This window comes from Pan troglodytes, chromosome 5, assembly GCF_028858775.2.
Source record: "Pan troglodytes isolate AG18354 chromosome 5, NHGRI_mPanTro3-v2.0_pri, whole genome shotgun sequence".
In the NCBI taxonomy this organism is placed as follows: Eukaryota; Metazoa; Chordata; class Mammalia; order Primates; family Hominidae; genus Pan; species Pan troglodytes.
The window spans coordinates 89,795,721-89,810,012 of NC_072403.2; the positions used below are offsets into that span (position 1 = coordinate 89,795,721).

The 14,292-nt window shown below is 34.2% G+C and overlaps 1 protein-coding gene across 2 annotated transcripts in view; it reads left to right on the forward strand.

Moving 5' to 3' along the window:
* Positions 1 to 14,292, forward strand: part of MEI4 (meiotic double-stranded break formation protein 4) — a 266,300-nt gene that overhangs the window by 172,342 nt on the left and 79,666 nt on the right. For both annotated transcript variants that reach the window (XM_016955885.4, XM_016955886.4), the window contains exon 4: positions 3,771 to 3,902. In XM_016955885.4, coding sequence (XP_016811374.1) covers positions 3,771 to 3,902 — 132 coding nt within the window. The remainder of the gene's footprint in view (positions 1 to 3,770; positions 3,903 to 14,292) is intronic.

Genomic DNA, 14,292 nt, shown 5'->3' on the forward strand with positions numbered 1-14,292 from the left:
AAAAATGATTTTTATAAAATCAGAAGGCATATGGTTTCTACAGCCTCCCACATTCTTTTGACCTCACAAAATATTATGTTCTTCTTATTATTTATTTTTGACATCTATTCAAATGTCATCCACTCCCCAATGATAAGGAAGTGAAATTCCGTTTATTAAGCAGTTGCCTTTGAGAAGTTGGTCATAAATAGGCACAATTCGCTCTACATACTGACAGATGGCTGTTATTAAAGGTTGTTAGGGAGGGCCCCAGAGCTTTCCAAATTCTCAAAAGAATCACATTAGTGTGAAGAAGGCATTTCCCAAATCACAGTCTAACAGAAATCACTGCCTGCCCCATCTCCAAGCCCACAGGAGACATTTTTTAAGGAAACACAAGGACCTTTATGAAGGTGCACACCGTCCCTTCTTGTGGCTTTTGGATTCTTCTGGATATTAATTATCTTTAGCTTAAATCTGGATAAGTGCTTAGCAGGTAGCAAATGTTTTAAATATCTATAATTCTGATTCTTGTTTTCAACAGGTTATAGGAATTTAAATAGATACAACATATATATGTCTCTATTGCATTTTACTTATTTGGGACTCATTGTTACAGCTTAGAGAGTTTATTTGAATCATCTTGATCTACTCACAGTATCTGTCTCTCTGGCTATTGCATAATCTAAAATTTGATTTTTAAGCTTTTGTTCAAATTATTTAAAAAACATTATAGTAGGGTTAAGTGCTGTGGTATGCTGTTAGAGGAGTGTCTTCAGTTATAATCTATACTCTGTGCATGCAGTTTATTCATCCATCCTGAAACTCATGTGGGAGAAAGAGCATCATATATTGGCCATTGGCTGGGAATATAAATTCCCTACCATTGAACAGTACCTCAACCTTATAAGAGGAGGTCTACCAGTTGGAACTATAAGTACTGAGTGATCAAACAACACTCACTTCTGCTTTTAGTTTTCACTTGATCCCAGTTTTGTTTATACTATGGCTACTTGATGGAGAATTGTTGTGTATACCTAAATTTATATAGCACCTCTTTCAAATGAGTAGTTCTGGATATACACTTACTTGGTGTCCTACAATCAGGCAGGCACAGTTTATGGCAGGGCTAAATAACATATGTAAATTTTTATTTTCTAGAGAGAATAATGTTTAGTTGACAAGAAAGATATGTTCTACACCCAGGGTCCCTCCTTTGTGATTTTCTAATTAAAGTAGGCTACAGACTCCATATAATATTCTGATCAACTGCAAGCACATCGGATCTTACTAATCATGATATCTAAAGGACAGAACTTCTTATTTCCCAACTTAGATCAGCTGGAGATCTTTATATACTACTCTGGCCCCTTCTCAAAGTGTACAGCCTTATGATTACTTGAAATATGCTTCCAAGTGGTAAACCAAATGGTAATATGTTGTCTCCAGAATTCACAAAAGCCTATCAAGCATTGTGTCGTTTCCTTAGTGATAGTAAATACATACTATAGCAACTTGTTTTTCACTTTAGAGGGAGTATTCCTACATGCATTAGACCCACAAACTTCTGCAGAATCCAGGGCTCTACCTAATAAGTGTCAGGGGCAGTGTTGATCCTTTCAGAAAATAACTACTTCTGGAACAACAGCACTGTGTAATTGGAAACACTACCTAATTAACTTTACAATAATTCACGGCTCTTCTCCAAGTTCCTCCTATCTTCTGCACAGTTAATATAGGAAAATTAATTGGGAAAGTGATAAGAATTTCTACCCATTTCCTTCATATTTCAAGACTAATGTGGCACTAAGCTTTGTGAATCCTCTAGGTAAACATATAGGTCAAAATACCTTTGGGAATGCTACATTTACAGGAATCATTCCCTAAACCACTGGGCAACCAAGGTAGCTGCTACTTCTATTGTGATTAAAAGAACCTACATAGGCCGGGCGCGGTGGCTCACACCTGTAATCCCAGCACTTTGGGAGGCCAAGGCAGGCGGATCACGAGGTTAGGAGATCAAGACCATCCTGGCTAACACGGTGAAACCCTGTCTCTACTAAAAATACAAAAAATTAGCCGGGTGTGGTGGCGGGTGCCTGTAGTCCCAGCTACATTGGGAGGCTGAGGCAGGAGAATGGTGTGAACCCGGAAGGCAGAGCTTGCAGTGAGTGGAGATCCCGCCACTGCACTCCAGCCTGGGTGACAGAGGGAGACTCCATCTTAAAAAAAAAAAAAAAAAAAAAAAAGAACCTACATAATTAGGTAACTCTGAAACAGCTGTGGGATGAGCCAGCACTCTGACACCTCAGCTGCTATCTGTAGCAACAAAATGCATGCCCTGTACCTACTTCTTTTCCTTGGTGATGCATTTCTAAATCAAGGGCTCAAATGAGTACTTTTGATTGGCAGAACTCACATCCAAAATCCTAACTGCAGAGTAATCTGGGAAGAATTGCTTCTAGTTCTCCAGCTTCTTAAATACAGGAAGATGTGAAAGAAAAAGATTATCATGTGTGTTGAGTGTGTCCTCCCATGGTTTGGACCACAGTAGCCTCACATATAATATTGTTGTCAGTCTTGGTTTCCATGTCAGCCTTTCAAAAAAATTCCACTGTATTTACAAAAGGGCAAGTGTCAATTAAAATGTAAGGAAGAATAGAGATTATTTTAATAATATTCATATAATTTTGAACCACATTAATGGTTATATTGTCTTTGTATGAACTTCAGTCATGTCGGGGAGAAAGTTCATAGATATACTATGGAAGAGCTCTTTATGATGAAATTCTCTTCTCATCAGTGTTCTCCAATAGGATTATATTAACTCTAGAAAAATATATTTTATTTATAGTATTTAACTTTTCAAGGTTCAGTGAACTAAATTCCTGTTATATAGCTGTGAATGCTTTTGTGTTGTCATCCTAAATTATAACATTTCACTTATTGAGCACTTACTAGGTGCCTATCACTACAGTAAGTATTTTCACAATCTAACTTAATAGATATTTCTCTTCAACTCTATAATTCAGGGGTCCCTCAGTAAGCATTTTCACAATCTAACTTAATAGATATTTCTCTTCAACTCTGTAATTCAGGGGTCCCTAGCCACCAGGCCATGGACCAGTACTGGTCCATGGCCTGTTAGAAACCAGGCCACACAGCAGGAAGTGAGCAGCAGGGGAGCTAGCATTACCTCCTGAGCTTCCCCTCCTGTCAGATCAGTTGTGGCATTAGATTCTCATAGGAGTGCAAACCCTATTGTGAACTGTGCATGCAAGGGATCTAGGTTGCACACTTCTTGTGATAATCTTATGAGTGATGATCTGACGTGGAACAGTTTCATCTCAAAATGATCCACCCTGCCCCCCTTCCATGGAAAAATTGTCTTCCACAAAACTGGTCCCTGGTGCCAAAAAGAATGATAGATGACCTATCTATCATCTATCTGGCTAATCTATCTAAAAGGTAAGAGCTTAAGTATCTTGATTTATCATTTCCTTTATTCATTCTGTATATAGCCTATTATCTAAACTATTATCTTTTGCTATTTCAACTAAAACTTCCATTTTAGCACCCTGTTTCATGTTTCAAAATATTAACTGCTATAGAAAATCTTAGAGCCTAGAATATTATAATTTGTGTATTTTATGGTTGTTCTTGAGACTGACCCAGAATTACATTGCTACTTTTTATATTCCTCACAGCATTTAGCTCAGTAGTAAGGTCTTAGAAAATACATTTTGATTTGACGCGATGGAATATAGAAACCTACTCATTTTTATCTTTAGTTTCAGGTGCAGCATTATGTCTCTCAGAGTCTGGTAACCTTGGGAAATTGCAGCTTGTTGAGAAAATCTATTATATCTCTGCTTCTATCAGAAGTAAATGGCTTTGCTGATGATCTGGGAGCCATCAGTCAGGTACACATAACTTGAAACTGTAGTTCTCATATATAGTTAATGTAACTATATGTTTTTCTTTTCTTTTCCCTTCTTTCTTCTCTTCTTTCCAGGCTGATGTTTTAGTTATTACCTTATGTCTAATATATGTGAGTAATATTACTGCCTACCAAAATTACAGAAAGATACTTTCAGAAAACAGTTTTGAAAATAAAACCACTTTATAATGCTTACTTGCATATATGTGCCAAAGATGCCATTGGTGACAGCAAAAGAGTGCTTAGATGAACAGCTTTAAATCCCTCCAGGCAGGCAGCATGTTTCTAAAGCAAAATGAGAGAAAAGTGAACTGGAGAGGATTCTAAATGGAGAGTAGTCCTTAACCAGTATTTTTCATTCTGTATTGCTCATGAAAATCATCTGGCTAGCTTTTAAATATCCTGTTGCCAAGTCATATGCCAATCCTATTATTACATAGAGGTCTCTGAATTTGGAATTCTGGTACTGGTATTATTAGAGCACTTCAGGTGATTTCAGTATGCAACCAAGCTTGAAGACCACTGCTCTAAGCCCTTTTATCTGTGGAAAGTCTTCTATATCACTGGTGACAAAGGTGTAGAAGGAACATAAGTCATTCCCATATTTTAATGTTGACACTGGTTTATTACATGTATTCCATTTGACAGCTCATTTAATATTCTTATCATTTCTGTAGTCAAAGTCACAATTAAAGGAAATTAGAGATAGGTAGAAATGTCTTGGTAAAGAGAAAGAACTTTAATAAAATATTGTATATGTATGTAATTTAAATGGCTTTTAACAAAGTACTGACATCTAATGACATAGTCTAAAAATATTATGCAATCTAATTGAATTTGATGTTTGACATGTTGTATCTAGTCAGCAAATTTTCAATTGACTACAAAATGACAAACTCTCTTAAGAGCTGTTAGATTTTTTTTAACAACTCATTTTCACTGTTGTCAAGGAGTAAAAAGTAAGCTATATTTACTAATTGAAAAGGAGCGAAGTGTTAAAATGTATGATGTTTTCATAGGAGTTCCAAGATCAAGGAATAGGCCATGGTAGATTGCAAGTCCCTGAAAATAATTTACAGAAAAGGAAGTACTTGAAAAATGCATTTGAATTGAATGAGCAGAGGGTAACTGAATGTAGAGGCATTAGGCTGTTATTTAACAAGAGATGCTGAAGAGTCTGGGGAAACAAGGTGAAGTCTTAAGAGTTTAACAATAGGAAGCAATGTGGAAAGTGAGTTTAATTGAATTCGATTGTTTGGAGGATATCAGTAAGTGCAGAAAAAATGATGTATATGTTCTCATTTAATTTTCGCAATAGCTCCATGAAGCGGTTATAATTTTCACAAACTTTATGGATAAGAATACAAAACATTAGAGTGGTGAAGTATCTTGACCAAGACTGCAGAAAGAGCATATCCTAAAGCCATAATTCAAACCCAGATGTTCTGACAGTTAAGATACTTTAAAATAATAATAAGAAAAATAGCAATAACACAATAACAATAACTAGTGTTAGGCAGGTTTATGTTGTTGAATTCTGTTTGCTTGTATTTTGCTAAGGAGTTTTGCATTGGCCAAAGGACAGTATTTAATAATTGGTGCCAGGAAAACTGGATATCCATATGCAAAAGAACAAAACTATATTTCATTTTTTATCGTATACAAAAATCAAATTAAAATGGATTAAAGTCTTAAATGTAAGATCTGAAACTTTGCAACTACTAGAAGAAAACACTGGGAAGTGCTGTAGGACATTGGCCTGGACAAAGATTTTTTTGGGTAAGACCTTAAAAACACAAACAATAAAAGCAAAAATAGACAAATGAGAATATATCAAGGCAAAATGCTTCTGCACAGCAAAGGAAACAATTAGCAAAGTGAAGAGACAACCCACAAAATGGAAGAAAATATTTGCAAACTAGCTATCTGACAAAGGATTAATTACCAGAATAAAGAACTCAAACAACTCAATACCAAGGAAACAAACAATCTGAATTAAAAATGGCCAAAATACCTGATAGACATTTCTCAAAAAAAGACATATAAATGACTAGCAGGCATATGAAAAAAAAAAAAAAAAGCTCAACAACACTAATCATCAGGGAAGTGCAAATCAAAACCACAATGAGATATCATCTCACTCCAACTAGAATTAAAAAGACAAATAGTAACAAATGTTAGTGAGGATTTGGAGAAAGGCAAATGCTCATAGACTGTTGGTAGGAATGTAAAGTAGTATAACCATTATGGAAAACAGTGTGGACATTCCTCAAAAATCTAAAAATAGAACTACCATATGATCCAAGAATCCCACTGCTGGCTATGTATCCAAAAGAAAGGAGAGATACCAGCACTCACATGCTCACAGTAGCCAAGATATGAAATCAACCTAAGTGTCCATCACTAAATGAATGAATAAAGAGAATTTGATATATATATATGTATATATATACCAAATATATATATATACCAAATAATATTCCTCTCTCTATATATATAATGGAATATTATTAAACCATAAAAAGAATGAAATCTCATCATTTGCAGAGCATGGATGGAACTGTAGGTGATTATGTTAAGTGAAATAGGCCAGGCATAGAAAAACAAATACTGTATGTTCTCACTCATTTGTGGTGGGAGCTAAAGACATGGATCATATTGAGGCAGAGAGTAAATCACGGTTACCAGAGGCAGGGAAGGGAAGAGAAGTTGGTTAATGAGTACGAAAATATGGTTAGATAGAAGGAATAAGTTCTAGTATTCAATAGTACAGTTAGTGAATTTTAGATATAGTTAATTATAACTAAATTGTAGAAATTATAACATTTTTTATATTTCAAAATAGCTAGAAGTGAAGAATTGTAATGTTTCCAACATAAAGAAAAGATAAATGTTTGCAATGATAGATATCCCAATAACCCTGATTTGATAATTACGCATTGTATACATGTATGAAAATATCCCATTTATCCCCAGTATATGTACAACTCTGACGTATCAATTAAAAATGCATCAAAATATCCATTTAAATTCTGTGCATTCTACTATGTGTAAACTGTTCCTCAACTAAAATATAGTTTTTGAAATCCTAACAGATTTTTCAACCTAAAGTAAATATAATTTTTCTCAGTGCTTTTATACTCAGTGTTTTAGCTCACTTTAAAGACTTTATTTCTCTGTCGATACAAAGAATGCTAAGATCTTACCAAGAACTGTCTGAAGAATAGTTTTATTTTTAATGATATAAACTTTTCTAAGTAGTCACTAATTCAGAAAATGATTGTGTATGTATATATATGTATATCATATTGTACTCTATATAAGTCTGAGTTAATTTCTAAGGTATTTGATGGCAGAGGATAGATCTGTTTAATAAAGATTAATGGAGGATTCAATAATAATTATTATCATAAATATTTACTGAGAAGGCTTATGTGTCAAACATTATTCCAAACATTTCATAGTCCACCAAATATTTTGCATATATTTTTGTTTGAAATAAATAGCGATTAATTTTAATTTTATGTTATGTCATTTAATTCTCCTAACTACACTAGTAATTCATATTATTCCCATTTTACAAAAGAGGGCGATTAGGATTAGAGAGTTTAAATAGCCTGCCCATAGTCATAGGAAGTACAGCACCAGTCTGTCGAACCCACAAAGTCTGACTCTATAATCTAGAAGATAAAGTATGGAATAATTTCTGTTATTGACTAACCATGTCAGTTATTTGTATTTCACTAACACCATTTTATATTAATTTGTCTCATGCAACTGGTATGTGTGTTGTCTCACCTACTTTTTAGCAGGGTAAGTAAAGTAGATATTTGTGTCAAGTTTAACATATTTTTTATGTATATTCCGTGACCATTGAATCAGATTTTTGAAAGGTGGTTTTGTGAACTCTTATCCTAGTATCCTTTCTCTAGCTGTGTTCATTTGAATGGGTCTTGTTGAAATTACTTATGCAATGTTGAAGATAAAAGTTTCCTAATATCTTGTCATACATGTATTTTGGATTTCCCCCTTTATTATCTTTTCTTTATCAACAGGTTAACATTAAGAAAATGTATCTGCCTTTTTTTTTAGTAGCAGCATTTTCTTACCATGATTATTGTATATTCACCATCTTATGACATAATCACCGTGGTTTTCTATTTACTTTAATAATAACTTTGAGAAAGTGGCTTCTTTATGTTATCATAGACTGGTGACCTATTTGATTTTCTAAGGGCCTACATTGTTTAGTTATTCAAAAATCTGTGGGCAGAATGTCTCTATAAAAAGCAATATCCGTGGTTTTAGTAAGTTTTTAAAATTTTTATATGAATTTTATTAATAGCTTATATGTTTCTTTAGATATCTAGATAGTATGTGATTTTCACAGGATCAGCTTTCTGATCAGCTATTACTAGAAGTCTTTGCTACTGAAAGCTCTCATCAATATATGTTATCTCTTAATATTTTACAAAGTAATGTGTTTTGTTTATTCTAGAAAAGTGACATTGAAAAAGAGGTACACATGTTCATTTTACATATGTGGATTTTTTTGTATTTATTTTATTTGATTTTACTTTAAATTCTGGGACACATGTGCTGAACATGCAGGTTTGTTACATAGGTATACATGCGCCATGGTGGTTTGCTGCACCCATCAACCCGTCATCTAGGTTTTAAGCCCCGCATGCATTACGTATTTGTCTAATGCTCTCCCCTACCTTTCCCCGCACCCGCCAACAGGCCCAGGTGTATGATGTTCCCCTCCCTGGGTCCATGTGTTCTCATTGTTCAACTCCCACTTATGAGTGGGAACATGTGATGTTTGGTTTTCTGTTCCTGTGTTGGTTTGCTGAGGATGATGGTTTCCAGATTCATCCATGTCCCTGCAAAGGTCATGAATTCATTTTTTATGGCTGCATAGTATTCCATGCTGTATATGTGCCACATTTTCTTTAGTCTATCATTGATGGGCACTTGGGTGGATGTTTTAAAGAATACCAACTTAGCTCCAACCTGGACCCCATTAAAACAAAACAAAACCAAAAAAATAAGTACCAGCAGCTGCTTCATCTTCCTTCTTCTAACTTGCTTTCAAGTTCCTGGGGCCTCAATATGCAAAGAGACTTGTTTATGGAACATTTATTTCTTTCTATGGAACCTTTAGAAAGAAAATGTTTTTATGAAGATATTTTAGTTGTTGACATGGTAAATAAGTTTAAGGTATTTCTGTTAAAAATTTTCAAAATTTATAATAAATCAAAGATTAGTATAATTTTCTTTGTTTTTGACTGGTTTCTAGTTCATTTCATATTATATATTTATAAATTATATGTAATATAAAATTATATATTTATAGATTATATGTCGTATAAAATAATTTTATAATATAAATTTATAAGATTTTATAATATAATTTTGAGGCAGAGCTCCTTTTGCGGGGGCACTAGCTGCGGGGGGTCTGTTCCTGCAGACCCCTGATTCGGCAACGGATGAATAAAGTACACTGACACACTCATATATTCTGCTTTGCCAGTCCAGCTGAGGGTCCAAGCTGCTTGCAGTCTCCAAGCTGAATTCTGTAAACAGTTGCCACTGGGCCCCGATCAGATAGTGAGGCTCACATTTATTCAGTAAGACTGATTAACAAAATTGTGAGTAAACAGCACTAGAGGGTAAAGATTAAAGGCTGGGTTCCAAGGCCTAAAGCAAACAGCATTTGCCAGTAATAAACTTCTGCTGACCCCTTTCCCCCGCTCTCCCAAATAGGAAGCAGTAAAGTACCCGGTAGGACAAAGGTTAGTCTTAAGCCCATATAAGTAAACAGGTTAGTAAGATACACTTCCCACATTCCTTTGTACTTGCACCCTAATCTTTCTGGATCCTACAGAAACCCTGGCTGCCTTCAGCCAAGCAATCTGAAGCTATGCAAACTTTCAGGCGTTCCAAGAGAGTTTTTGACTATTACTATAATTATCTTTTATATTTTTCCCACCAGCCTGATCAAACCCTGATATAATTATAATTCTATATTATAATTTTATAATATACTTTTTATATTATATATAAAATGAACTAGGAATCAATCAGAAACAAGAGAAAAATGGGCTTAAGGATATGAAAAGGTAGTTTAATGGAAGAGAAAAGGCTGGGCGCGGTGGCTCATGCCTGTAATCCCAGCACTTTGGAAGGCCTAAGTGGGCGGATCTCCTGAGGTCGGGAGTTCGAGAGCAGCCTGACCAACATGGAGAAACCCTGTCTCTACTCAAAATACAAAATTAGCCAGGCGTGGTGGTGCATGCCTGTAATCCCAGCTACTTGGGAGGCTGAGGCAGGAGAATCACTTGAACCCAGGTGGAGGAGGTTGTTGTGAGCCGAGACTGCACCATTGCACTCCAGCCTGGGCAACAAGAGTGAAACTCCATAAGAAAACAAAACAAAACACACACACACACACACACACACAAATAAAAAAAAAAAAAAAAGAAGAGAAAAAAGCTCCCAGAAACAGAAAAAAAGGAAAAAATGGGGAGAAACCTAAAAGGTGATTTAACATGAATGATACTCAATCTCATGGTACCAAGTAAATGCAAATGACAAAAACAATAAAATGTTTCATACTGATTATATTGACACAATATCTTTTTAAAAATTACCTTGAAAACACTATCAGATACTATGATTATGTGGGGTAATAGAATTTATCTATTACCTGGGAAAATTAAAGATGCATATCCTGTAAAATATAGCAAATTCACTGTACTAAGGAGATCTGTATAAGGATGTTCATTTCAGCATGTTTATAATAGCTTAAATTTGGATATAACATAAATTTCTATTTTAAAATATGGCTTGATGTGGTGTATCTAAAACGAGTATTTGATAATAGTTAAAATGAATAAATTATTTCTGTATTAACATTCATAGATTTTGAAAAAAATAATGTTGATCTAAAAGGAAGGATGAAGTATCTGAGAAGGAGAGATACCCAAATATACCATTTTTTTACGAATTGTAAATGAAAAATAATTTTTACAAAATATAAATACAAAACAAATTATAAATACAAAACACGACACTTTCACTGCGTGTATACTTTTAAAAATTTATTTAAAAAATACAGAATCTGTAATGTTTTTAATTTATGTATTGCATGTCCTCAAGATGCATGTTTTTTGCATTGTAAATATTTTTATATAGAAAAGAAAACATCTCTTTAGGTGTCAGACATGTATTGATTTAAAATGAATCGTTAATTTTTAAGTGATTTTTCACAGAAATGTTTTTCTCCGAGATGCAGTTCATACCTCTATCTAATCAGCATGTTTCTGCGTACAGTAGCCAAGCTATTAAAAATGAATAATGCTTTTGGAATATTGATAAGCACAGGTGAAATCTGAATTTAGAGTATTACATGCATACTTATATTAAATACTTCAGAGACCTAATGTTTACAAAGTAGATTAAAATTCTACATTAAAATAGATTTTAAAATTTGGAAGAAAGCATATTAGCAGGAGAAATCTCAAAAGTTCTGCAGCCTACATCAGGAAGCATTTTTACTTTTCTCTGTTTTCCTTGTAAAGTAAAATAAAAGCTAAGCAATTCATTAATAAAAATAGAACATGCAAATTTAATATTCTGAATCTGGAATGAGTTTATACATTTACTTCTCTAAAACAAACTAATTTTCTATATCAAGGCAAAATATAGCAACAAAATAAGCATTTTTAATAAGATAAAGAAAAGTAATCATAGCTCTGAGCATGAAACAGTTGACCTATTTCAGTTGAGAGAGGAACCATATTCTTTTCTGAAATTATACATGTCTTGATCATATCTAAGATCTACGAAGCCTGGCTCAGTCAGCAATCAATCCATCAGAGAGAATAGAATTATAATTTGCATCAAACTGTGCTCAAGTAGACAAAATAGAGATTAGGGACCCTGGGCATGAACTTTTTTTTATTTAATCTTGTTTTGTTTAACAAGAACTTAAGAGAAATTCTGGATAATGAGCCCTGTTTTATCAGATGTGGCCAGTTTTCTTCATTACTGGTGTTTGTAATTCAAATAACTATTTAGGTATAAATGAAACAAGGCTGAACATTCCCCCAAAATACCCTATTGGCCTAAAAATTTCCACATCACTGAATGCCTTTTTGAAACTGCTACTTATTAAGAAAAACTTCCATTCCTGAGCTCAGCTGGCAACGAAGATAAAAGTTAGGGCATTTGCCACTTATAGGCTAGAACATTTTAAGAGACTCTCCAAGGATAAACTAAATCAAATGATAAAGTGCATGAACTTTAGAATCAGATGTCTAGTTAAATTGTAGTGTGACCTTTGAAGTAGTCTTGTCAACGAATCAAACCTAAAGGTTCTAGAATGAATTGCTAACTTGCAGGTAAAACAAATAGAACACATTAAATTAACCAGGAGGATGCAGTCAGTAAAACCTAGTTTGTGCAGGAAAAACAACTCATTTTCCTCAACAAATAGATTGCATTATAATGAAAAGAAGGAGACAGACCCAGACAAACAATGTGCCTGTATTTTAAATGAGACCAAAGAGACTTTATTAACTTATAGCCATGTATCAGGAGTGGATTAACTGTGGTCCATGAGCCAAATCTGGCTTGCCACCTGCTTTTGTAAATAAAGTTTTACTGGAACACAAATACTTGAAACAGTGAAACATATAACAATCTCCAAAGCATTCAATATTTACTATCTTGATCTTTACATAAAATGTTTGCCAATTCCTGGTATATATAAATCTTATTTGTATCCTGATTTAAACAAACCAAAAAATGGAATACATAATTGGATAATTGGGGAAAATCTGCACAAGTGTGTGTTATGATTTTAAGGAACTGTTAATTTTTAAAACTTTGATAATATTATTTTAGTGATTTTTTTAAAAGGTGCTTATTATCTTTTATAACTACATATTTAAATGATTAAATGAAAATTAAAATAATACTTAATCGTTTTAAGCCTCAGTTTATCTCTTCTTAAAATATTGACAACAGTGCCACCTATCTCATACAGTTTTGGGGGGTCTCATGAGGTAATCATATTTGCATTTAGCAAACTTGTCATCATAAGTGCACCATTGCTGTTAGCTGATATTATTATTACTATTCAACAACATATAAAGCTTAAAATATAAAACCCCGCTGACATTAATACACATTTATAAAAATGAATGTTGTTAGAACCATCTTCAGGAGCAAGTTTTCAGATATTATGTTTGACAATGGATGTTTTTTAAACCATCTTCTGTGGAAGACAGGTCTGGGTAACCAGAAATATTTTTTTTTTTTACTGTAGGTATGTAAATTTATGATGTTCATCATCCTCTCAACATAAATATTGGACAAATATTTAAGAAATATTTTGGAGAGGTACTGAATTAGTCTCACTGTCTTTTCTGAATTTCATTGTGTGACCATGGCACTGAGCATCTGAAGGGGATTGAAAGATGTTTTATGGGAGGCCAGAAAATAAAGGTTGCCTGATTTATAATTTTGCCTTTGCATAATGAATAAAGCTTTAAACTCTGTAAACTCAAATCTAAAATGTGACTTACGGTACCAGATGAGATATAATAAAGCCACTACGATCTATCATTCTCACTGATTAAAACTAAAATAATTTGAAAATAAATATAAAAGTCAACTACCTGGCTGGGCGCAGTGGCTCACTCCTGTAATCCCAGCACTTTGGGAGGGCAAGGCGAGTGGATCACCTGAGGTCAGGAGTTCAAGACCAGCCTGGCCAACATAGTGAAACCCCGTCTCTACTAAAAATACAAAAAAATTAGCTGGGTGTGGTGGTGGTGCCTTTAATCTCAGCTACTCAGGAGGCTGAGGTGGGAGAATCACTTGAACCCAGGAGGCAGAGGTTGCTGTGAACTGAGATCGTGCCATTGCACTCCAACCTGGGCGACAAGAGCGAAACTCTATCTCAAAAAAAAAAAGTCAACTACCTGAGAACCCTGAAATATAAAAAAGTAGCATGTGAATTGTTAAAGAAGTCAAAATGAAGGGAAAAAAACCTACGGAATACGTTTCTCATTTTTTCCTTTTTTTCAATGTCCAAGCTTTGATTTAAGAGCAGCCCCAGTCAAGGAACTCTGTTGTACTTGAGAGTAGCAAAATCTTTAACAGAAACAACTTTTGGGCAAGAGGACTGGTAATGGGGACATTATGAGCTGGAGAGTATGGAAGGAATCCTCGGGACTTTTGTCTTTCTTTTTGTATTTGTTTTTTTATCTAGTCCCTGAAATGGGTTTTGTAATGGTTATGTAACTATGTACAAGTAGCATGAATGGTGAAAACTCAGAAAAAATCAGTTCCTCTGGCAA